The 24488-nt window shown below is 43.1% G+C and overlaps 1 protein-coding gene and 2 long non-coding RNA genes across 9 annotated transcripts in view; 1 reads left to right on the top strand and 2 right to left on the bottom strand.

Moving 5' to 3' along the window:
* mief2 (mitochondrial elongation factor 2) overlaps window positions 1-16654 on the top strand; it is a 55098-nt gene extending 38444 nt beyond the window's left edge. The window contains exons 6-9 of the mRNA XM_052515439.1: window positions 3794-3930; window positions 3972-3983; window positions 7422-7574; window positions 16273-16654. Of these exons, the coding sequence (XP_052371399.1) occupies window positions 3794-3930; window positions 3972-3983; window positions 7422-7574; window positions 16273-16654 (684 nt within the window). The remainder of the gene's footprint in view (window positions 1-3793; window positions 3931-3971; window positions 3984-7421; window positions 7575-16272) is intronic.
* Window positions 3996-7298, bottom strand: LOC127928276 (uncharacterized). 2 transcript variants are annotated; one of them, XR_008131153.1, is made up of 8 exons: window positions 7066-7298; window positions 6952-7001; window positions 6358-6822; window positions 6218-6312; window positions 5349-5773; window positions 4623-5007; window positions 4378-4522; window positions 3996-4179 (listed from the first exon to the last, which is right to left on the bottom strand). It is a non-coding gene; the product is annotated as an uncharacterized LOC127928276 (long non-coding RNA). The 2 variants fall into 2 exon arrangements; XR_008131154.1 differs by lacking the exons at window positions 5349-5773; window positions 6952-7001; window positions 7066-7298 and having other exon boundaries at window positions 4623-5057; window positions 6358-6908.
* On the bottom strand, window positions 7582-14141 carry LOC127928275 (uncharacterized). Of its 6 annotated transcripts, XR_008131147.1 has the most exons (11): window positions 14053-14141; window positions 13889-14012; window positions 12989-13320; window positions 11939-12188; window positions 11314-11601; window positions 10564-10809; window positions 9668-9915; window positions 9422-9625; window positions 8926-9173; window positions 8636-8759; window positions 7582-7885 (listed from the first exon to the last, which is right to left on the bottom strand). It is a non-coding gene; the product is annotated as an uncharacterized LOC127928275 (long non-coding RNA). The 6 variants fall into 6 exon arrangements; XR_008131152.1 differs by lacking the exons at window positions 7582-7885; window positions 11939-12188; window positions 13889-14012; window positions 14053-14141 and adding exons at window positions 12432-12511; window positions 13508-13625 and having other exon boundaries at window positions 8558-8759; window positions 13241-13402; XR_008131150.1 differs by lacking the exons at window positions 7582-7885; window positions 11939-12188; window positions 13889-14012; window positions 14053-14141 and adding exons at window positions 12432-12553; window positions 13508-13625 and having other exon boundaries at window positions 8558-8759; window positions 13241-13402.
* Window positions 16655-24488: the final 7834 nt, after the last annotated feature.

Consider the following 24488-nt stretch of genomic DNA (forward strand, 5'->3'; position numbering starts at 1 on the left):
ATCAATATTACAGGAGATCTACAGTATCAATATCACAGGAGATCTACAGTATGAATATCACAGGAGATCTACAGTATCAATATTACAGGAGATCTACAGTATCAATATTACAGGAGATCTACAGTATCAATATTACAGGAGATCTACAGTATCAATATCACAGGAGATCTACAGTATCAATATCACAGGAGATCTACAGTATCAATATTACAGGAGATCTACAGTATGAATATTACAGGAGATCTACAGTATCAATATTACAGGAGATCTACAGTATCAATATTACAGGAGATATACAGTATCAATATTACAGGAGATATACAGTATCAATATTACAGGAGATCTACAGTATCAATATTACAGGAGATCTACAGTATCAATATTACAGGAGATCTACAGTATCAATATTACAGGAGATCTACAGTATCAATATTACAGGAGATCTACAGTATCAATATTACAGGAGATCTACAGTATCAATATTACAGGAGATCTACAGTATCAATATTACAGGAGATCTACAGTATCAATATTACAGGAGATCTACAGTATCAATATTACAGGAGATCTACAGTATCAATATTACAGGAGATCTACAGTATCAATATTACAGGAGATCTACAGTATCAATATTACAGGAGATCTACAGTATCAATATTACAGGAGATCTACAGTATCAATATTACAGGAGATCTACAGTATCAATATTACAGGAGATCTACAGTATCTACAGTATGAATATTACAGGATACAGTATCAATACAGGAGATCTACAGTATCAATATTACAGGAGATCTACAGTATCAATATTACAGGAGATCTACAGTATCAATATTACAGGAGATCTACAGTATCAATATTACAGGAGATCTACAGTATCAATATTACAGGAGATCTACAGTATCAATATCACAGGAGATCTACAGTATCAATATTACAGGAGATCTACAGTATCAATATTACAGGAGATCTACAGTATCAATATTACAGGAGATATACAGTATCAATATTACAGGAGATCTACAGTATCAATATCACAGGAGATCTACAGTATCAATATTACAGGAGATCTACAGTATCAATATTACAGGAGATCTACAGTATCAATATTACAGGAGATCTACAGTATCAATATTACAGGAGATCTACAGTATCAATATTACAGGAGATCTACAGTATCAATATTACAGGAGATCTACAGTATCAATATTACAGGAGATCTACAGTATCAATATTACAGGAGATCTACAGTATCAATATTACAGGAGATCTACAGTATATCACAGTATCAATATTACAGGAGTAATGTAATATTTTGAAACGCCACTCAGCCTCTTGTAGGTGGTGATGAAGCTGGTCATGTTGTGTCTGTCTAGGTGGTGATGAAGCTGGTCATGTTGTGTCTGTCTAGGTGGTGATGAAGCTGGTCATGTGTCTGTCTAGGTGGTGATGAAGCTGGTCATGTGTCTGTCTAGGTGGTGATGAAGCTGGTCATGTGTCTGTCTAGGTGGTGATGAAGCTGGTCATGTGTCTGTCTAGGTGGTGATGAAGCTGGTCATGTTGTCTGTCTAGGTGGTGATGAAGCTGGTCATGTGTCTGTCTAGGTGGTGATGAAGCTGGTCATGTTGTCTGTCTAGGTGGTGATGAAGCTGGTCATGTGTCTGTCTAGGTGGTGATGAAGCTGGTCATGTGTCTGTCTAGGTGGTGATGAAGCTGGTCATGTGTCTGTCTAGGTGGTGATGAAGCTGGTCATGTGTCTGTCTAGGTGGTGATGAAGCTGGTCATGTTGTCTGTCTAGGTGGTGATGAAGCTGGTCATGTTGTCTGTCTAGGTGGTGATGAAGCTGGTCATGTTGTCTGTCTAGGTGGTGATGAAGCTGGTCATGATGTCTGTCTAGGTGGTGATGAAGCTGGTCATGTGTCTGTCTAGGTGGTGATGAAGCTGGTCATGTTGTCTGTCTAGGTGGTGATGAAGCTGGTCATGTGTCTGTCTAGGTGGTGATGAAGCTGGTCATGTTGTCTGTCTAGGTGGTGATGAAGCTGGTCATGTGTCTGTCTAGGTGGTGATGAAGCTGGTCATGTTGTCTGTCTAGGTGGTGATGAAGCTGGTCATGTTGTCTGTCATGTTGTCTGTCTAGGTGGTGATGAAGCTGGTCATGTTGTCTGTCTAGCTGGGTGGTGATGAAGCTGGTCATGTTGTCTGTCTAGGTGGTGATGAAGCTGGTCATGTTGTCTGTCTAGGTGGTGATGAAGCTGGTCATGTTGTCTGTCTAGGTGGTGATGAAGTCATGTTGTCTGTCTAGGTGGTGATGAAGCTGGTCATGTGTCTGTCTAGGTGGTGATGAAGCTGGTCATGTCTGTCTAGGTGGTGATGAAGCTGGTCATGTTGTCTGTCTAGGTGGTGATGAAGCTGGTCATGTGTCTGTCTAGGTGGTGATGAAGCTGGTCATGTTGTCTGTCTAGGTGGTGATGAAGCTGGTCATGTGAAGCTGTCTGTCTAGGTGGTGATGAAGCTGGTCATGTGTCTGTCTAGGTGGTGATGAAGCTGGTCATGTGTCTGTCTAGGTGGTGATGAAGCTGGTCATGTTGTGTCTGTCTAGGTGGTGATGAAGCTGGTCATGTTGTCTGTCTAGGTGGTGATGAAGCTGGTCATGTTGTCTGTCTAGGTGGTGATGAAGCTGGTCATGTGTCTGTCTAGGTGGTGATGAAGCTGGTCATGTTGTCTGTCTAGGTGGTGATGAAGCTGGTCATGGTGTCTGTCTAGGTGGTGATGAAGCTGGTCATGTGTCTGTCTAGGTGGTGATGAAGCTGGTCATGTGTCTGTCTAGGTGGTGATGAAGCTGGTCATGTTGTCTGTCTAGGTGGTGATGAAGCTGGTCATGTTGTCTGTCTAGGTGGTGATGAAGCTGGTCATGTGTCTGTCTAGGTGGTGATGAAGCTGGTCATGTTGTCTGTCTAGGTGGTGATGAAGCTGGTCATGTTGTCTGTCTAGGTGGTGATGAAGCTGGTCATGTTGTCTGTCTAGGTGGTGATGAAGCTGGTCATGTTGTGTCTGTCTAGGTGGTGATGAAGCTGGTCATGTTGTCTGTCTAGGTGGTGATGAAGCTGGTCATGTTGTCTGTCTAGGTGGTGATGAAGCTGGTCATGTGTCTGTCTAGGTGGTGATGAAGCTGGTCATGTTGTGTCTGTCTAGGTGGTGATGAAGCTGGTCATGTGTCTGTCTAGGTGGTGATGAAGCTGGTCATGATGTCTGTCTAGGTGGTGATGAAGCTGGTCATGTTGTCTGTCTAGGTGGTGATGAAGCTGGTCATGTTGTCTGTCTAGGTGGTGATGAAGCTGGTCATGTTGTCTGTCTAGGTGGTGATGAAGCTGGTCATGTGTCTGTCTAGGTGGTGATGAAGCTGGTCATGTTGTCTGTCTAGGTGGTGATGAAGCTGGTCATGTGTCTGTCTAGGTGGTGATGAAGCTGGTCATGTGTCTGTCTAGGTGGTGATGAAGCTGGTCATGTTGTCTGTCTAGGTGGTGATGAAGCTGGTCATGTGTCTGTCTAGGTGGTGATGAAGCTGGTCATGTGTCTGTCTAGGTGGTGATGAAGCTGGTCATGTGTCTGTCTAGGTGGTGGTGATGAATGTTGTCTGGTCATGTGATGAAGCTGTCTGTCTAGGTGGTGATGAAGCTGGTCATGTTGTCTGTCTAGGTGGTGATGAAGCTGGTCATGTGTCTGTCTAGGTGGTGATGAAGCTGGTCATGTGTCTGTCTAGGTGGTGATGAAGCTGGTCATGTTGTCTGTCTAGGTGGTGAGAGCGGACCATGCGTGCCTGCTGGTTCCCCTCCAGCTAGAACCCAGTCTGTGGAGACTGATCCCTGGGGAGGAGACTCTCCTAACACACCCTCTACACTGGATGGTCCGGCGGGTCAACCTGGTGATGAAGCTGGTCTGTGTCTTGGTGAGAGGGTGTTCTACCTGATCAGCTACTGGGACCGGTACACCCATTTACATACTGTCTAGGGGTATTTAAATCTGTTCTGTTCTACCTGATCATTATCCATACTGTCTAGGGGTATTTAAATCTGTTCTACCTGATCATTATCCATACTGTCTAGGGGTATTTAAATCTGTTCTGTTCTACCTGATCATTATCCATACTGTCTAGGGGTATTTAAATCTGTTCTGTTCTACCTGGTCATTATTATCCATACTGTCTAGGGGTATTTAAATCTGTTCTGTTCTACCTGATCATTATCCATACTGTCTAGGGGTATTTAAATCTGTTCTACCTGATCATTATCCATACTGTCTAGGGTTATTTAAATCTGTTCTGTTCTACCTGATCATTATCCATACTGTCTAGGGGTATTTAAATCTCTTCTGTTCTACCTGGTCATTATACATACTGTCTAGGGTTATTTAAATCTGTTCTGTTCTACCTGATCATTATCCATACTGTCTAGGGGTATTTAAATCTGTTCTACCTGATCATTATCCATACTGTCTAGGGTTATTTAAATCTGTTCTGTTCTACCTGATCATTATCCATACTGTCTAGGGTTATTTAAATCTGTTCTGTTCTACCTGGTCATTATACATACTGTCTAGGGTTATTTAAATCTGTTCTGTTCTACCTGATCATTATACATACTGTCTAGGGTTATTTAAATCTGTTCTGTTCTACCTGGTCATTATACATACTGTCTAGGGTTATTTAAATCTGTTCTGTTCTACCTGATCATTATCCATACTGTCTAGGGGTATTTAAATCTGTTCTACCTGGTCATTATACATACTGTCTAGGGGTATTTAAATCTGTTCTGTTCTACCTGATCATTATCCATACTGTCTAGGGGTATTTAAATCTGTTCTACCTGATCATTATCCATACTGTCTAGGGGTATTTAAATCTGTTCTGTTCTACCTGATCATTATCCATACTGTCTAGGGGTATTTAAATCTGTTCTACCTGATCATTATCCATACTGTCTAGGGGTATTTAAATCTGTTCTGTTCTACCTGATCATTATCCATACTGTCTAGGGGTATTTAAATCTGTTCTGTTCTACCTGATCATTATCCATACTGTCTAGGGGTATTTAAATCTGTTCTGTTCTACCTGATCATTATCCATACTGTCTAGGGGTATTTAAATCTGTTCTACCTGATCATTATCATACTGTCTAGGGGTATTTAAATCTGTTCTGTTCATTCATTATCCATACTGTCTAGGGGTATTTAAATCTGTTCTGTTCTACCTGATCATTATCCATACTGTCTAGGGGTATTTAAATCTGTTCTGTTCTACCTGGTCATTATCCATACTGTCTAGGGGGTTATTTAAATCTGTTCTGTTCTACCTGATCATTATCCATACTGTCTAGGGGTATTTAAATCTGTTCTACCTGATCATTATCCATACTGTCTAGGGGTATTTAAATCTGTTCTGTTCTACCTGGTCATTATCCATACTGTCTAGGGGTATTTAAATCTGTTCTGTTCTACCTGATCATTATCCATACTGTCTAGGGGTATTTAAATCTGTTCTGTTCTACCTGATCATTATCCATACTGTCTAGGGGTATTTAAATCTGTTCTACCTGATCATTATCCATACTGTCTAGGGGTATTTAAATCTGTTCTACCTGATCATTATCCATACTGTCTAGGGGTATTTAAATCTGTTCTGTTCTACCTGATCATTATCCATACTGTCTAGGGGTATTTAAATCTGTTCTACCTGATCATTATCCATACTGTCTAGGGGTATTTAAATCTGTTCTACCTGATCATTATCCATACTGTCTAGGGGTATTTAAATCTGTTTCTGTTCTACTGTCTGATCTGTTCTCATTATCCATACTGTCTAGGGGTATTTAAATCTGTTCTGTATCTACCTGAGGGGTCATTATCCATACTGTCTAGGGGTATTTAAATCTGTTCTGTTCTACCTGATCATTATCCATACTGTCTAGGGGTATTTAAATCTGTTCTGTTCTACCTGATCATTATACATACATTATCCATACTGTCTAGGGGTATTTAAATCTGTTCTACCTGATCATTATCCATACTGTCTAGGGGTATTTAAATCTGTTCTACCTGATCATTATCCATACTGTCTAGGGGTATTTAAATCTGTTCTCTGATCATTATCCATACTGTCTAGGGTATTTAAATCTGTTCTATCATTATCCATACTGTCTAGGGGTATTTAAATCTGTTCTACCTGATCATTATACATACTGTCTAGGGGTATTTAAATCTGTTCTACCTGATCATTATCCATACTGTCTAGGGGTATTTAAATCTGTTCTGTTCTACCTGATCATTATCCATACTGTCTATGGGTATTTAAATCTGTTCTACCTGATCATTATCCATACTGTCTAGGGGTATTTAAATCTGTTCTGTTCTACCTGATCATTATCCATACTGTCTAGGGGTATTTAAATCTGTTCTACCTGATCATTATCCATACTGTCTAGGGGTATTTAAATCTGTTCTACCTGATCATTATCCATACTGTCTAGGGGTATTTAAATCTGTTCTGTTCTACCTGATCATTATCCATACTGTCTAGGGGTATTTAAATCTGTTCTGCCTGATCATTATACATACTGTCTAGGGGTATTTAAATCTGTTCTACCTGATCATTATCCATACTGTCTAGGGGTATTTAAATCTGTTCTGTTCTACCTGATCATTATCCATACTGTCTAGGGGTATTTAAATCTGTTCTACCTGATCATTATCCATACTGTCTAGGGGTATTTAAATCTGTTCTACCTGATCATTATCCATACTGTCTAGGGGTATTTAAATCTGTTCTACCTGATCATTATCCATACTGTCTAGGGGTATTTAAATCTGTTCTGTTCTACCTGATCATTATCCATACTGTCTAGGGGTATTTAAATCTGTTCTAGCTGATCATTATCCATACTGTCTGTTCTGTTCTACCTGGTCATTATCCATACTGTCTAGGGGTATTTAAATCTGTTCTGTTCTACCTGATCATTATCCATACTGTCTAGGGGGGGTATTTAAATCTAGGGGTATTTAAATCTGTTCTACCTGATCATTATACATACTGTCTAGGGGTATTTAAATCTGTTCTACCTGGTCATTATACATACTGTCTAGGGGTATTTAAATCTGTTCTACCTGGTCATTATACATACTGTCTAGGGGTATTTAAATCTGTTCTACCTGGTCATTATACATACTGTCTAGACTCTGTCTCTCTAGACCTCGTGTCCCTGGGAACGATGGGGGAAACAAGCAGTGGAACTGGCTTGGAGGTCCAGATTTTAATTTTGAGGGATCTCTAGATTTCTGGCCCGGCTATTAATTGTCTGTCTCCTCTCCTCTCCTCTCCTCTCCTCTCTCTCCTCTCCTCTCCTCTCCTCTCCTCTCCTCTCCTCTCCTAGGTTCCTAGTAGGAGGGTATCTGTCCTGCCGGGCGCTGGTGAGCATGCTCAGTAAGGCTGTGATGGAAACCATGAACTGGCCGTCTCTCTCCTCCACTCTGGACTGTCTGGTCAGGCCTGTCCTCGGGGGAGATGAACTGAAACTAGAGATACGGTATCTCACACACACACACACACACACACACACACACACACACACACACACACACACACACACACACACACACACACACACACGAACGAACTGGCCGTCTCTCTCCTCCACTCTGGACTGTCTGGTCAGGCCTATCTCTCACACACACACAGATATATATTTTAGTCAGCAGACGATCTTATCCAGAGAGACTAACAGTCAGTCAGAGATATCTCTGTGGGACAGCCCACATATCTCATAGTCACATGTTTCCTCAGTAAACAAGTTATCAGCAGTCAGTAGCAGTTTTACTGTGAACACTGAGGCTGTACCTGCTTTAAGTTACAGTTTTACTGTGAACACTGAGACTGTACCCACTAAGTTACAGTTTTACTGTGAACACTGAGGCTGTACCCACTAAGTTACAGTTTTACTGTGAACACTGAGGCTGTACCTACTAAGTTACAGTTTTACTGTGAACACTGAGGCTGTACCCACTAAGTTACAGTTTTGCTGTGAACACTGAGGCTGTACCTGCTTTAAGTTACAGTTTTACTGTGAACACTGAGGCTGTACCAGTTTTACAGTTTTACTGAACACTGAGGCTGTACCTGCTTTAAGTTACAGTTTTACTGTGAACACTGAGGCTGTACCTGCTTTAAGTTACAGTTTTACTGTGAACACTGAGGCTGTACACTGCTTTAAGTTACAGTTTTACTGTGAACACTGAACACTGAGTTTTACTGTGAACACTGCTTTAAGTTACAGTTTTACTGTGAACACTGAGGCTGTACCTGCTTTAAGTTACAGTTTTACTGTGAACACTGAGGCTGTACCCTTTAAGTTACAGTTTTACTGTGAACACTGAGGCTGTACCCACTAAGTTACAGTTTTACTGTGAACACTGAGGCTGTACCCACTAAGTTACAGTTTTACTGTGAACACTGAGGCTGTACCTGCTTTAAGTTACAGTTTTACTGTGAACACTGAGGCTGTACCTGCTTTAAGTTACAGTTTTACTGTGAACACTGAGGCTGTACCTGCTTTAAGTTACAGTTTTACTGTGAACACTGAGGCTGTACCTGCTTTAAGTTACAGTTTTACTGTGAACACTGAGGCTGTACCTGCTTTAAGTTACAGTTTTACTGTGAACACTGAGGCTGTACCCACTAAGTTACAGTTTTACTGTGAACACTGAGGCTGTACCTGCTTTAAGTTACAGTTTTACTGTGAACACTGAGGCTGTACCCTTTAAGTTACAGTTTTACTGTGAACACTGAGGCTGTACCTGCTTTAAGTTACAGTTTTACTGTGAACACTGAGGCTGTACCTGCTTTAAGTTACAGTTTTACTGTGAACACTGAGGCTGTACCTGCTTTAAGTTACAGTTTTACTGTGAACACTGAGGCTGTACCCACTAAGTTACAGTTTTACTGTGAACACTGAGGCTGTACCTGCTTTAAGTTACAGTTTTACTGTGAACACTGAGGCTGTACCTGCTTTAAGTTACAGTTTTACTGTGAACACTGAGGCTGTACCTGCTTTAAGTTACAGTTTTACTGTGAACACTGAGGCTGTACCCACTAAGTTACAGTTTTACTGTGAACACTGAGGCTGTACCTGCTTTAAGTTACAGTTTTACTGTGAACACTGAGGCTGTACCTGCTTTAAGTTACAGTTTTACTGTGAACACTGAGGCTGTACCTGCTTTAAGTTACAGTTTTACTGTGAACACTGAGGCTGTACCTGCTTTAAGTTACAGTTTTACTGTGAACACTGAGGCTGTACCCTTTAAGTTACAGTTTTACTGTGAACACTGAGGCTGTACCCACTAAGTTACAGTTTTACTGTGAACACTGAGGCTGTACCCGCTTTAAGTTACAGTTTTACTGTGAACACTGAGGCTGTACCCACTAAGTTACAGTTTTACTGTGAACACTGAGGCTGTACCCACTAAGTTACAGTTTTACTGTGAACACTGAGGCTGTACCTGCTTTAAGTTACAGTTTTACTGTGAACACTGAGGCTGTACCCACTAAGTTACAGTTTTACTGTGAACACTGAGGCTGTACCTGCTTTAAGTTACAGTTTTACTGTGAACACTGAGGCTGTACCCACTAAGTTACAGTTTTACTGTGAACACTGAGGCTGTACCTGCTTTAAGTTACAGTTTTACTGTGAACACTGAGGCTGTACCTGCTTTCAGTTACAGTTTTACTGTGAACACTGAGGCTGTACCTGCTTTAAGTTACAGTTTTACTGTGAACACTGAGGCTGTACCTGCTTTAAGTTACAGTTTTACTGTGAACACTGAGGCTGTACCCACTAAGTTACAGTTTTACTGTGAACACTGAGGCTGTACCTGCTAAGTTACAGTTTTACTGTTGACAGTTTTACTGTGAACACTGAGGCTGTACCTGCTTTAAGTTACAGTTTTACTGTGAACACTGAGGCTGTACCTGCTTTAAGTTACAGTTTTACTGTGAACACTGAGGCTGTACCTGCTTTAAGTTACAGTTTTACTGTGAACACTGAGGCTGTACCTGCTTTAAGTTACAGTTTTACTGTGAACACTGAGGCTGTACCCACTAAGTACCCACTAAGTTCAGTTTTACTGTGAACACTGAGGCTGTACCTGCTTTAAGTTACAGTTTTACTGTGAACACTGAGGCTGTACCCACTTTAAGTTACAGTTTTACTGTGAACACTGAGGCTTACCTGCTTTCAGTTACAGTTTTACTGTGAACACTGAGGCTGTACCTGCTTTAAGTTACAGTTTTACTGTGAACACTGAGGCTGTACCCTTTAAGTTACAGTTTTACTGTGAACACTGAGGCTGTACCCTTTAAGTTACAGTTTTACTGTGAACACTGAGGCTGTACCTGCTTTAAGTTACAGTTTTACTGTGAACACTGACTGTACTGAGTTACAGTTTTACTGTGAACACTGAGGCTGTACCCACTAAGTTACACTTTAAGTTACAGTTTTACTGTGAACACTGAGGCTGTACCCACTAAGTTACAGTTTTACTGTGAACACTGAGGCTGTACCCACTAAGTTACAGTTTTACTGTGAACACTGAGGCTGTACCTGCTTTAAGTTACAGTTTTACTGTGAACACTGAGGCTGTACCTGCTTTCAGTTACAGTTTTACTGTGAACACTGAGGCTGTACCTGCTTTAAGTTACAGTTTTACTGTGAACACTGAGGCTGTACCCACTAAGTTACAGTTTTACTGTGAACACTGAGGCTGTACCTGCTTTAAGTTACAGTTTTACTGTGAACACTGAGGCTGTACCCTTTAAGTTACAGTTTTACTGTGAACACTGAGGCTGTACCTGCTTTAAGTTACAGTTTTACTGTGAACACTGAGGCTGTACCTGCTTTAAGTTACAGTTTTACTGTGAACACTGAGGCTGTACCTGCTTTAAGTTACAGTTTTACTGTGAACACTGAGGCTGTACCTGCTTTAAGTTACAGTTTTACTGTGAACACTGAGGCTGTACCTGCTTTAAGTTACAGTTTTACTGTGAACACTGAGGCTGTACCCACTAAGTTACAGTTTTACTGTGAACACTGAGGCTGTACCCTTTAAGTTACAGTTTTACTGTGAACACTGAGGCTGTACCCACTAAGTTACAGTTTTACTGTGAACACTGAGGCTGTACCCACTTTACAGTTACAGTTACAGTATTTACTGTGAACACTGAGCTGCTGTACCCACTAAGTTACAGTTTTACTGTGAACACTGAGGCTGTACCCACTAAGTTACAGTTTTACTGTGAACACTGAGGCTGTACCTGCTTTAAGTTACAGTTTTACTGTGAACACTGAGGCTGTACCCACTTTAAGTTACAGTTTTACTGTGAACACTGAGGCTGTACCTGCTTTAAGTTACAGTTTTACTGTGAACACTGAGGCTGTACCTGCTTTAAGTTACAGTTTTACTGTGAACACTGAGGCTGTACCCACTAAGTTACAGTTTTACTGTGAACACTGAGGCTGTACCCACTAAGTTACAGTTTTACTGTGAACACTGAGGCTGTACCTGCTTTAAGTTACAGTTTTACTGTGAACACTGAGGCTGTACCCATTAAGTTACAGTTTTACTGTGAACACTGAGGCTGTACCCCACTTGAGGCTGTACCAGTTTTACTGTGAACACTGAGGCTGTACCCACTAAGTTACAGTTTTACTGTGAACACTGAGGCTGTACCCACTAAGTTACAGTTTTACTGTGAACACTGAGGCTGTACCCACTTTAAGTTACAGTTTTACTGTGAACACTGAGGCTGTACCCCTAAGTTACAGTTACAGTTTTACTGTGAACACTGAGGCTGTACCTGCTTTAAGTTACAGTTTTACTGTGAACACTGAGGCTGTACCTGCTTTAAGTTACAGTTTTACTGTGAACACTGAGGCTGTACCTGCTTTAAGTTACAGTTTTACTGTGAACACTGAGGCTGTACCCACTAAGTTACAGTTTTACTGTGAACACTGAGGCTGTACCCACTTTAAGTTACAGTTTTACTGTGAACACTGAGGCTGTACCCACTTTAAGTTACAGTTTTACTGTGAACACTGAGGCTGTACCCACTTTAAGTTACAGTTTTACTGTGAACACTGAGGCTGTACCTGCTTTAAGTTACAGTTTTACTGTGAACACTGAGGCTGTACCTGCTTTAAGTTACAGTTTTACTGTGAACACTGAGGCTGTACCCACTTTAGGTGAGTCATTAACACTGAGGCTGTACCCACTAAGTTACAGTTTTACTGTGAACACTGAGGCTGTACCTGCTTTAAGTTACAGTTTTACTGTGAACACTGAGGCTGTACCTGCTTTAAGTTACAGTTTTACTGTGAACACTGAGGCTGTACCCACTAAGTTACAGTTTTACTGTGAACACTGAGGCTGTACCCACTAAGTTACAGTTTTACTGTGAACACTGAGGCTGTACCTGCTTTAAGTTACAGTTTTACTGTGAACACTGAGGCTGTACCTGCTTTAAGTTACAGTTTTACTGTGAACACTGAGGCTGTACCACTTTAAGTTACAGTTTTACTGTGAACACTGAGGCTGTACCCACTAAGTTACAGTTTTACTGTGAACACTGAGGCTGTACCCACTAAGTTACAGTTTTACTGTGAACACTGAGGCTGTACCCACTAAGTTACAGTTTTACTGTGAACACTGAGGCTGCTAAGTTACAGTTTTACTGTGAACACTGAGGCTGTACCTGCTTTAAGTTACAGTTTTACTGTGAACACTGAGGCACTAAGTTACAGTTTTACTGTGAACACTGAGGCTGACCCACTTTAAGTTACAGTTTTACTGTGAACACTGAGGCTGTACCCACTAAGTTACAGTTTTACTGTGAACACTGAGGCTGTACCTGCTTTAAGTTACAGTTTTACTGTGAACACTGAGGCTGTACCTGCTTTAAGTTACAGTTTTACTGTGAACACTGAGGCTGTACCTGCTTTAAGTTACAGTTTTACTGTGAACACTGAGGCTGTACCTGCTTTAAGTTACAGTTTTACTGTGAACACTGAGGCTGTACCTGCTTTAAGTTACAGTTTTACTGTGAACACTGAGGCTGTACCTGCTTTAAGTTACAGTTTTACTGTGAACACTGAGGCTGTACCCACTTTAAGTTACAGTTTTACTGTGAACACTGAGGCTGTACCCACTAAGTTACAGTTTTACTGTGAACACTGAGGCTGTACCCACTAAGTTACAGTTTTACTGTGAACACTGAGGCTGTACCTGCTTTAAGTTACAGTTTTACTGTGAACACTGAGGCTGTACCCACTAAGTTACAGTTTTACTGTGAACACTGAGGCTGTACCTGCTTTAAGTTACAGTTTTACTGTGAACACTGAGGCTGTACTGCTTTAAGTTACAGTTTTTTGAACACTGAGTTACAGTTTTACTGTGAACACTGAGGCTGTACCTGCTTTAAGTTACAGTTTTACTGTGAACACTGAGGCTGTACCCACTAAGTTACAGTTTTACTGTGAACACTGAGGCTGTACCCACTAAGTTACAGTTTTACTGTGAACACTGAGGCTGTACCCCTGCTGAGGCTGTAGTTACAGTTTTACTGTGAACACTGAGGCTGTACCCACTTTAAGTTACAGTTTTACTGTGAACACTGAGGCTGTACCTGCTTTAAGTTACAGTTTTACTGTGAACACTGAGGCTGTACCTGCTTTAAGTTACAGTTTTACTGTGAACACTGAGGCTGTACCCACTTTAAGTTACAGTTTTACTGTGAACACTGAGGCTGTACCTGCTTTAAGTTACAGTTTTACTGTGAACACTGAGGCTGTACCCACTTTAAGTTACAGTTTTACTGTGAACACTGAGGCTGTACCCACTAAGTTACAGTTTTACTGTGAACACTGAGGCTGTACCTGCTTTAAGTTACAGTTTTACTGTGAACACTGAGGCTGTACCTGCTTTAAGTTAGTTTTACTGTGAACACTGAGGCTGTACCCACTAAGTTACAGTTTTAACAGTGGCCAAGTAGGCTACTGTGGTTATTTGATCATAATGTCGCTCTACCAGAGTAGCCTACCATCAAAAACAATGGAGAAAATGCATCCCATAATATTTTAACACGGAAACAGATGTTCTATCATTCAGCCTACAGTAGCAGCCAATGTGCGGTGTTCACTGAGTGTTAAAGGTCAGGGTTAAAGGTCAGGGTTAATGTGTATCTCTGTCTCTCTCCAGACCTGAGGGTTAAAGGTCAGGGTTAATGTGTATCTCTGTCTCTCTCCAGACCTGAGGGTTAAAGGTCAGTTACACTGTGGGTTAATGTGTATCTCTGTTCAGTTTTCTCCAGACCTGAGGGTTAAAGGTCAGGGTTAAAGGTCAGGGTTAATGTGTATCTCTGTCTCTCTCCAGACCTGAGGGTTAAAGGTCAGGGTTAAAGGTCAGGGTTAATGTGTATCTCTGTCTCTCTCCAGACCTGAGGGTTAAAGGTCAGGGTTAATGTGTATCACTGTCTCTCTCCAGACCTGAGGGTTAAAGGTCAGGGTTAATGTGTATCTCTGTCTCTCCAGACCTGAGGGTTAAAGGTCAGGGTTAATTACAGTTTTATCTCTGTCTCTCTCCAGACCTGAGGGTTAAAGGTCAGGGGTTAATGTGTATCTCTGTCTCTTCCAGACCTGAGGGTTGAAGTTCAGGTTATGTGAACACTGAGGCTGTCACTAAGTTCCAGACTGAGGGTTAAAGGTCAGGGTTAATGGGTGTATTCTGTTTTACTGTCCAGACCTGAGGGTTAAAGGTCAGGGTTAAAGGTCAGGGTTAATGTGAACACTGAGGCTGTCTCTCTCAGACCTGAGGGTTAGTACAGGGTTAATGGTCAGGGTTAATGTGTACAGTTTTCTGTCACTCTGACCTGAGGGTTAAAGGTCAGGGTTAATTTATGTGAACACTGATCTGTCTCTCTCCAGACCTGAGGGTTAAAGGTCAGGGTTAATGTGAGTTTTATCACTCTGTTAGTTCCAGACCTGAGGGTTAAAGGTCAGGGTTAATGTGTATAACTGTATCTCTCCAGTGTTAGTTAAAGGTCAGGGTTAATGTGTATCTCTGTCTCTGAGGGTTCAGGGTTAATGGTCAGGGTTAATATAACTCTCTGTCACTCTCCAGACCTGAGAGGTCAGGGGTTAAAGGTCAGGGTTAATGTGTACTCTCTGTCTCTCTCCAGACCTGAGGGTTAAAGTTTTCAGGTGTGGTTATCTCTGATCTACATTCTCTCCAGAAGACAAACATCAAAAACAATGGAGGCTTCACATAATATTTTCCACGGAAACAGATGTTCTATCATTCAGCCTACAGTAGCAGCCAATGTTTAACTGAGTGTTAAAGGTCAGGGTTAAAGGTCAGGGTTAATGTGTATCTCTGTCTCTCTCCAGACCTGAGGGTTAAAGGTCAGGGTTAATGTGTATCTCTGTCTCTCTCCAGACCTGAGGGTTAAAGGTCAGGGTTAATGTGTATCTCTGTCTCTCTCCAGACCTGAGGGTTAAAGGTCAGGGTTAATGTGTATCTCTGTCTCTCTCCAGACCTGAGGGTTAATACATGACTGATATGTCACTGTGTTAGTCAGGATCAGGGGTTAAAGGTCAGGGTTAATATATAACTAATATGTCACTATGTTAGTTTGGGGTTAAAGTTCAGGGTTAATATATAACTGACTGATATGTCACTGTGTTAGTTAGGGTCAGGGGTTAAAGGTCAGGGTTAATATATAACTAATATGTCACTATGTTAGTTTGGGGTTAAAGTTCAGGGTTAATATATAACTGACTGATATGTCACTGTGTTAGTTAGGGGTTAAAGGTCAGGGTTAATACATGACTGATATGTCACTGTGTTAGTTAGGGGTTAAAGGTCAGGGTTAATACATGACTGATATGTCACTGTGTTAGTTAGGGGTTAAAGGTCAGGGTTAATATATAACTGATATCACTGTGTTAGTTAGGGTCGGGGGTTAAAGGTCAGGGTTAATATATAACTGATATGTCACTATGTTAGTTAGGGTCAGGGGTTAAAGGTCAGGGTTAATATATAACTGATATCACTGTGTTAGTTAGGGTCAGGGGTTAAATGCCAGGGTTAATATATAACTGATATGTCACTATGTTAGTTAGGGTCAGGGGTTAAAGGTCAGGGTTAATATATAACTGATATGTCTCTCTGTGTGTCCAGACCAGAGCGAGGTGATACTCTCTTCATCTCCGTAGTGCCGGTGCTGAGGGAGGCAGACGTGGTCCTGACTGCCCAGGTAGAGTTAACCCAGCCCTGGGATAGTGCCTGGCACCTCTCCCTCTACCCTTGGGAGACCCAGCGCCTGACCCAGCTTGACTCCGCTGACCAGGGGGTCCGACGCGCCCTCCTCAAAACCCTCAAAGCCGTCTGCCGACGCTGTCCCGCCCTGCGACCCCTCACCGCCGCACCGCTGGCCAACCTCATCCTCCACCTCAGCGACAAGGACGTGGATTGGTCGGAGGGTTGTCTGAGTGGGCGGTTCCAGCAGTGTGTGTGGGAGCTGATAGGCTATCTGGAACAGGGGGTGTTACCAGGCTACTAAGCCCAGGCTACAGGACGGAGGAAGCCCAGTGTTAATATGTTATAGAAATTCTGACGGAGAAGAGTGTATATATCGATGAGGATGGGTATTAGATATGAGAGACACCACCCTGTCTCTGATAGATCATGCTGATATAGATATATATATATACTCTAACCTGGTGTGTATATCAGACAGAGGAAGAGGACACCTGGTGTGTCAGAGAGGAAGAGGACATGTATTAGATATGAGAGACACCACCCTGACGTCTATAGATCATATATATATATATATACTCTAACCTGGTGTGTATATCAGAGAGGAAGAGGACATGTATTAGATATGAGAGACACCACCCTGACGTCTATAGATCATATATATATAATATATACTCTAACCTGGTGTATATATCAGAGAGGAAGAGGACATGTATTAGATATGAGAGACACCACCCTGACGTCTATAGATCATATATATATATATATACTCTAACCTGGTGTATATATCAGAGAGGAAGAGGACATGTATTAGATATGAGAGACACCACCCTGACGTCTATAGATCAGTTGTGCCATATTACCGCTCCACTGAGACGTGGACGGGAGATTGTTGTTCAGGCAGTCATGCATCTCCTTCACATACACCTGTGTGGCTGACTGACTAAACAGAGATAATTTATACATTGTGTATGAGTACTACGGTGTGGATGAGTCGATGGGGGGGGCTCTGACTGAACAGCACAGAGACTGATGATGATGATGATGATGATGATGATGGACTGTGCCTTAAGGGAAGTAGATGAGGGAAGGAAGAAATGAAAAAGAAGGCTGCGTTTTACACAAGACACCCAGAATCAGGTTACTGCAGACGTAGTGACAGGCTTTCTCCTGCTGTGGACTATATATCTAGATCTAGTACAGCTCTGTCCAAAAGGCTGTTTCAGAATGGCCTGCGCCATTGAGGCTTTACAACCCATAGGAATCCCCCACCCTAGTTGACTACTTTAAAATGGTGGAAGCCCTCAATGAGCGCTACCCATTCTAAAACTGCATATTTTTGGGGGGGGGGGGTCATTGAAAGGCCTGGATCATTCTCTATGGGCCGACTGGACGACACAAGCTAACAGACTTAGCACCAGTTACCACAGCCACAAAGTGATAATTATGTCTAAAATCCCTCCCGCCAATTTCTCTTGTTTTAAACCTGTTGAATGACGTCACTATATGCACCTTCTACTGAATAAAAGCGCTCAACCCTTTTCTTTTCATAATGTTGTGTGTGTTTTGCGTTTGCTGCGGTGTTGTTTTTAAGTTGAAGAGTGTTTATTTAAATAAATGTTTTCTGCTGAACTACTGGTGATAATAATCCTCATTATTTACATGTTTAGCTGATATAATTCTGTGAAATCCAACATTGTGGACATTTGTTTTAAAGAAGAAGAACACTTTTCATGTTGCATTTTATTTCAAGTTGTAATTTGTAGTCCATCGGGTCATGATTGAACTACAAATCCAAGCTTGCATCAGTAAATAGCTGCTTTTCCCCACAAATCAATCCCGTTATTGTATACCGAAATGATCTGTCCCCGCTGAGGACTGAATTCCCACCGGACACCGGAGGCGGTGATTCAGCTCTTTCACAAGTCTCCTCGAGGTGTCTCGGGACGGATTCATCACCCCGGTAAAGAAGGAACGGCTCCTCCCCGCTCACGACCGGCAGCTGTCACATGGCTCAATATGTCTGGAGTTGGACCCGCTGCCTGAAGACGTGATACACACTTCGTTTCTCTCCACCGGAGCTGCGAGTCTCCGGTAGAGTTCAGTTCATTACTCTACGGAGGCGAAAAGAGGAACCGGGCCAAAAGTTGACCATGTGACTCGGTGTTACTTCCCGCAGACGGACCTGTTTCTCCCGGTTAATTTAACGCTCCTGTCGTGGGCTACTTTGTGTTTACGTGTTTTTTTGTCGCTGCTTCAGGACAGCTGCTGTTGACGTAAAACGACTCCCGGTTACGTCGGTAAGTTAACACCTCGCTCTGACGTTGAACTTTCCGTGTTTAAAATGTTTAGGATAATGTTATTTACCGACGTCCACCGATCTAAATACATTTTAATGAGAAGTGAAACATGTTTGTTTCGCTTTTAAGTTGTACTTCGAATAGTTCTCAACAACACAACAGCAAGACTTTTTAATACCCGTTACCCGGTCAGTTCTCCGGTGCCAAAAAACAGACTCCAACGGGAAAGTTAAACGGGAAGTGACCAACCAACACACACACACTGGCTCTCTAGGATCAACACACAGAGACACCTGGGATTGATGTTTTTATGACGTTATGATTGGATCTCCTGATGTGCTGGCCTTCACCAGTGAAGGGGATTTGGGGGGGTACCCAGACGCCCAGGTCCTGCCAGAGGAGCTCTCCCTCCCTCTCCTTCCCCTGTCTCACCCCTGGACCTCCCCTGCCCATTTCAACAGGGACTTCATACTGGTGGCTGAGTTCTCAGAACAGGTAGGACCTGGCAGGGGGTGGTGTGTGTGTTTTCAAATCATAGTTTATTTGTCACTTGCGCAGGGTACAACAGGTGTAAAACCAATAGTGCAAAAAAGGTTTTGGATGATGAACAGAGAGTAGCAGCAGAGTAAAAGAGGGGTTGGTGGGACACAGATAGATATGATGAACAGAGAGTAGCAGCAGAGTAAAAGAGGGGTTGGTGGTGGGACACAGATAGATATGATGAACAGAGAGTAGCAGCAGAGTAAAAGAGGGGTTGGTGGGACACAGATAGATATGATGAACAGAGAGTAGCAGCAGAGTAAAAGAGGGGTTGGTGGGACACAGATAGATATGATGAACAGAGACTAGCAGCAGAGTGAAAGAGGGGTTGGTGGTGGGACACAGATAGATATGATGAACAGAGAGTAGCAGCAGAGTGAAAGAGGGGTTGGTGGGACACAGATAGATATGATGAACAGAGAGAACAGTAAAAGAGGGGTTGGTGGGACACAGATAGATATGATGAACAGAGAGTAGCAGCAGAGTGAAAGAGGGGTTGGTGGGACACAGATAGATATGATGAACAGAGAGTAGCAGCAGAGTAAAAGAGGGGTTGGTGGGACACAGATAGATATGATGAACAGAGAGTAGCAGCAGAGTAAAAGAGGGGTTGGTGGGACACAGATAGATATGATGAACAGAGAGTAGCAGCAGAGTAAAAGAGGGGTTGGTGGGACACAGATAGATATGATGAACAGAGAGTAGCAGCAGAGTAAAAGAGGGGTTGGTGGGACACAGATAGATATGATGAACAGAGAGTAGCAGCAGAGTAAAAGAGGGGTTGGTGGGACACAGATAGATATGATACAGAGAGTAGCAGCAGTGTGATATGGGATTCTAGATATGGAGAAGCAGAGTGTGTGAATTATAGGGTGTATATATTGGGACACAGATAGATATGATGAACAGAGAGTATATATTCAGTAAAAGAGGGGTTGGTGGGACACAGATAGATATGATGAACAGCAGTGGAGGGGTGGTGTGTTTATTATACTGAGAGTGTATATATTCTGTCCAGGTGGAGGGGGTGGTGTGTTTATTATACTGAGAGTGTATATATTCTGTCCAGGTGGAGGGGTGGTGTGTTTATTATACAGATATATATGATGTCCAGAGAGGGGTGTGTGTTTATTATACAGAGTGTAATATTCTGTCCAGGTGGAGGGTGGTTGTTTATTATAGAGAGTGTATATATTCTGAACAGAGAGTGTGTTTATTATACTGAGAGTGTATATATTCTGTCCAGGTGTGTTTATTAACAGAGAGTGTATATATTCTGTCAGTGATGTCCAGGGGGGTGTGTTTATTATACAGAGTGTAGATATTCTGAACAGTCAGTGTGAGGGGTTGGAGTAGTTTATTATAGCAGAGTAAAAGAGGGGTTGGTGGGACACAGATAGATTATGATGAACAGAAGTGCAGAGTAAAAGGGGTGGTGTGTTTATTATACAGAGTGTATATAAAAGTCAGGGGAGTAAAAGGGGGTGTGTTTATTAGACTGAGACAGATATTCTGTCCAGGTGAGGGGTTGGTGAACATTATACTGAAGTGTAGATATTCTGTCCTCCTGTCCAGGTAAAAGAGGGGTTGGTGGGACAGTGATCATTCTGACCCCAGAGAGTAAAAGAGGGGTTGGTGATGATTACAGAGAGTGTATATATTCAGCATCAGTGTCTGAGGGGTTGCCCCTGTGTCCTCAGATAGACCATGTGAACATTGCCCTTGTAGCAGCAGAGTCAAAAGGTGGGTTGGTGGGACACAGATAGTCCTCTGATGAACAGAGTGTAGCAGCAGAGTGAAAGAGGGGTTGGGGGACACAGATAGATATGATGTCAGAGAGTAGCAGCAGAGTAAACTAGGGGTTGGTCAGGGTTTATGTTAGAACAGTCTCAGTCCTCTGCAGCAGTGTAAAAGAGGGGTTGTGGGTTACACAGATAGTCCCTGTCTGTCAGAGTAAAATTATTATACTGAGAGTGTAGGGGTTGTATTCTGTCCAGTCCTCTGTCAGTCAGTGTGTTTCAGGGGTGTGTTTAGTCTAGTCCTCTGAGAGTGTGTTTAGGGGTTGTGTTAGACTAGTCTCAGTCCTCTGTCAGTCAGTGTGGAGGGGTGGTGTGTTTAGTTATACTGAGAGTGTATATAGTCTCAGTCCTCTGTCCAGGTGTTTCAGGGGGTTGTGTTAGACTAGTCTATCCTCTGAGTCAGTGTGTTTCATATTCTGTCCAGGTCAGTCAGGGGTGGTTGTGTTTAGTCTCAGTACTCTATATCATTCTGTCAGTGTGTTTCAGGGGGTTGTGTTAGACTAGTCTCAGTCCTCTGTAGTCAGTGTGTTTCAGGGGGTTGTGTTAGACTAGTCTCAGTCCTCTGTCAGGTGTGTTTCAGGGGTTGTGTTAGTGTCAGTTTAGTGTTATAGGGAGTTGTGTTAGACTAGTCTCAGTCCTCTGTCAGTCAGGTGGAGGGGTTGTGGTGTCAGTTTATTATACTGAGGGGAGTGTATACTATCTCTGTCTGTCAGTGTGGAGGGGGTTGTGTTAGACTAGTTAGTCCTCTGTCAGTGTGAGGGGTTGTGTTGACTAGTCTCAGTCCTCTGTCCAGGTGAGGGGTGGTGTGTTTATTATACTGAGGGGTTGTGTTAGACTAGTCTCAGTCCTCTGTCAGTCAGTGTGTTTCAGGGGTTGTGTTAGACTAGTCTCAGTCCTCTGTCAGTCTGAGAGTGTATAGTTCTGTCAGGTGGAGGGGTTGTGTTAGACTAGTCTCATTATACTGAGTGTGTTTCAGGGGGTTGTGTTCTGTCCTCCGTTAGACTAGTCCGGACCATCCCAGGGGTTGTGTTGACTAGTCCCAGTCCTCTGTGAGTCGTGGTTTCAGGGGGTTGTGAGACCAGTCTCAGTCCTCTCGTCAGTGTGTTTCAGGGGTTGTGTTAGACTAGTCTCAGTCTCTGTCAGTCCCTGTGTTTCAGCCAGTCTCAGTCCTCTGTCAGTGTGTTTCAGGGGTTGTGTTAGACTAGTCTCAGTCCTCTGTCTGTCAGTGTGTTTCAGGGGGTTGTGTTAGACTAGTCTCAGTCCTCTGTCAGTGTGTTTAGGGGTTGTGGCTAGTCTCAGCAACTGTCAGTCAGTTGTTTCAGGGGTTGTGTTAGACTAGTCTCAGTCCTCTGTCAGTCAGTGTGTTTCAGGGGTGTTGTTGGTTAGACTAGTCTCAGTGCCATCTCTGTCAGTGTGTTTCAGGGGGTTGTGTTAGACTAGTCTCAGTCCTCTGTCAACCAGTGTGTTTCAGGGGTTGTGTTAGACTAGTCTCAGTCCTCTGTCAGTCAGTGTGTTTCAGGGGTTGTGTTAGACTAGTCTCAGTCCTCTGTCAGTCAGTGTGTTTCAGGGGGTTGTGTTAGACTAGTCTCAGTCCCTCTGTCAGTGTGTCAGGGGTTGTGTTGTGTCTTCCTCTGTCAGGGGTTGTGTTAGACTAGTCTCAGTCCTCTGTCAGTCAGTGTGTTTCAGGGGGTTGTGTTAGACTAGTCTCAGTCCTCTGTCAGTGTGTTTCAGGGGGTTGTGTTAGACTAGTCTCAGTCCTCTGTCAGTCAGTGTGTTTCAGGGGGTTGTGTTAGACTAGTCTCAGTCCTCTGTCAGTCAGTGTGTTTCAGGGGGTTGTGTTAGACTAGTCTCAGTCCTCTGTCAGTCAGTGTGTTTCAGGGGGTTGTGTTAGACTAGTCTCAGTCCTCTGTCAGTCAGTGTGTTTCAGGGGGTTGTGTTAGACTAGTCTCAGTCCTCTGTCAGTGTGTTTCAGGGGGTTGTGTTAGACTAGTCTCAGTCCTCTGTCAGTCAGTGTGTTTCAGGGGGTTGTGTTAGACTAGTCTCAGTCCTCTGTCTGTCAGTGTGTTTCAGGGGGTTGTGTTAGACTAGTCTCAGTCCTCTGTCAGTCAGTGTGTTTCAGGGGGTTGTGTTAGACTAGTCTCAGTCCTCTGTCAGTCAGTGTGTTTCAGGGGGTTGTGTTAGACTCAGTCAGTGTGTCTCAGTCTCAGTCCTCTGTCTGTCAGTGTGTTTCAGGGGGTTGTGTTAGACTAGTCTCAGTCCTCTGTCAGTCAGTGTGTTTCAGGGGGTTGTGTTAGACTAGTCTCAGTCCTCTGTCTGTCAGTGTGTTTCAGGGGGTTGTGTTAGACTAGTCTCAGTCCTCTGTCAGTGTGTTTCAGGGGGTTGTGTTAGACTAGTCTCAGTCCTCTGTCTGTCAGTGTGTTTCAGGGGGTTGTGTTAGACTAGTCTCAGTCCTCTGTCAGTCAGTGTGTTTCAGGGGGTTGTGTTAGACTAGTCTCAGTCCTCTGTCAGTGTGTTTCAGGGGGTTGTGTTAGACTAGTCTCAGTCCTCTGTCAGTCAGTGTGTTTCAGGGGGTTGTGTTAGACTAGTCTCAGTCCTCTGTCAGTCAGTGTGTTTCAGGGGGTTGTGTTAGACTAGTCTCAGTCCTCTGTCAGTCAGTGTGTTTCAGGGGGTTGTGTTAGACTAGTCTCAGTCCTCTGTCAGTGTGTTTCAGGGGGTTGTGTTAGACTAGTCTCAGTCCTCTGTCAGTGTGGGGTCCTCTGTTTCAGTGTGTTTCAGGGGTTGTGTTAGACTAGTCTCAGTCCTCTGTCTGTCAGTGTGTTTCAGGGGGTTGTGTTAGACTAGTCTCAGTCCTCTGTCAGTGTGTTTCAGGGGGTTGTGTTAGACTAGTCTCAGTCCTCTGTCAGTCAGTGTGTTTCAGGGGGTTGTGTTAGACTAGTCTCAGTCCTCTGTCAGTCAGTGTGTTTCAGGGGGTTGTGTTAGACTAGTCTCAGTCCTCTGTCAGTCAGTGTGTTTCAGGGGGTTGTGTTAGACTAGTCTCAGTCCTCTGTCAGTCAGTGTGTTTCAGGGGGTTGTGTTAGACTAGTCTCAGTCCTCTGTCAGTCAGTGTGTTTCAGGGGGTTGTGTTAGACTAGTCTCAGTCCTCTGTCAGTGTGTCAGTGTGTTTCAGTCCTCTGGGGTTTCAGGGGTGTTAGACTAGTCTCAGTCCTCTGTGTCAGTGTGTTTCAGGGGTTGTGTTAGACTAGTCTCAGTCCTCTGTGTCAGTGTGTTTCAGGGGGTTGTGTTAGACTAGTCTCAGTCCTCTGTGTCAGTGTGTTTCAGGGGGTTGTGTTAGACTAGTCTCAGTCCTCTGTCAGTCAGTGTGTTTCAGGGGGTTGTGTTAGACTAGTCTCAGTCCTCTGTCAGTCAGTGTGTTTCAGGGGTTGTGTTAGACTAGTCTCAGTCCTCTGTCTGTCAGTGTGTTTCAGGGGGTTGTGTTAGACTAGTCTCAGTCCTCTGTCAG

Source organism: Oncorhynchus keta, unplaced genomic scaffold (assembly GCF_023373465.1).
Source record: "Oncorhynchus keta strain PuntledgeMale-10-30-2019 unplaced genomic scaffold, Oket_V2 Un_scaffold_2576_pilon_pilon, whole genome shotgun sequence".
NCBI classification, from domain to species: Eukaryota; Metazoa; Chordata; class Actinopteri; order Salmoniformes; family Salmonidae; genus Oncorhynchus; species Oncorhynchus keta.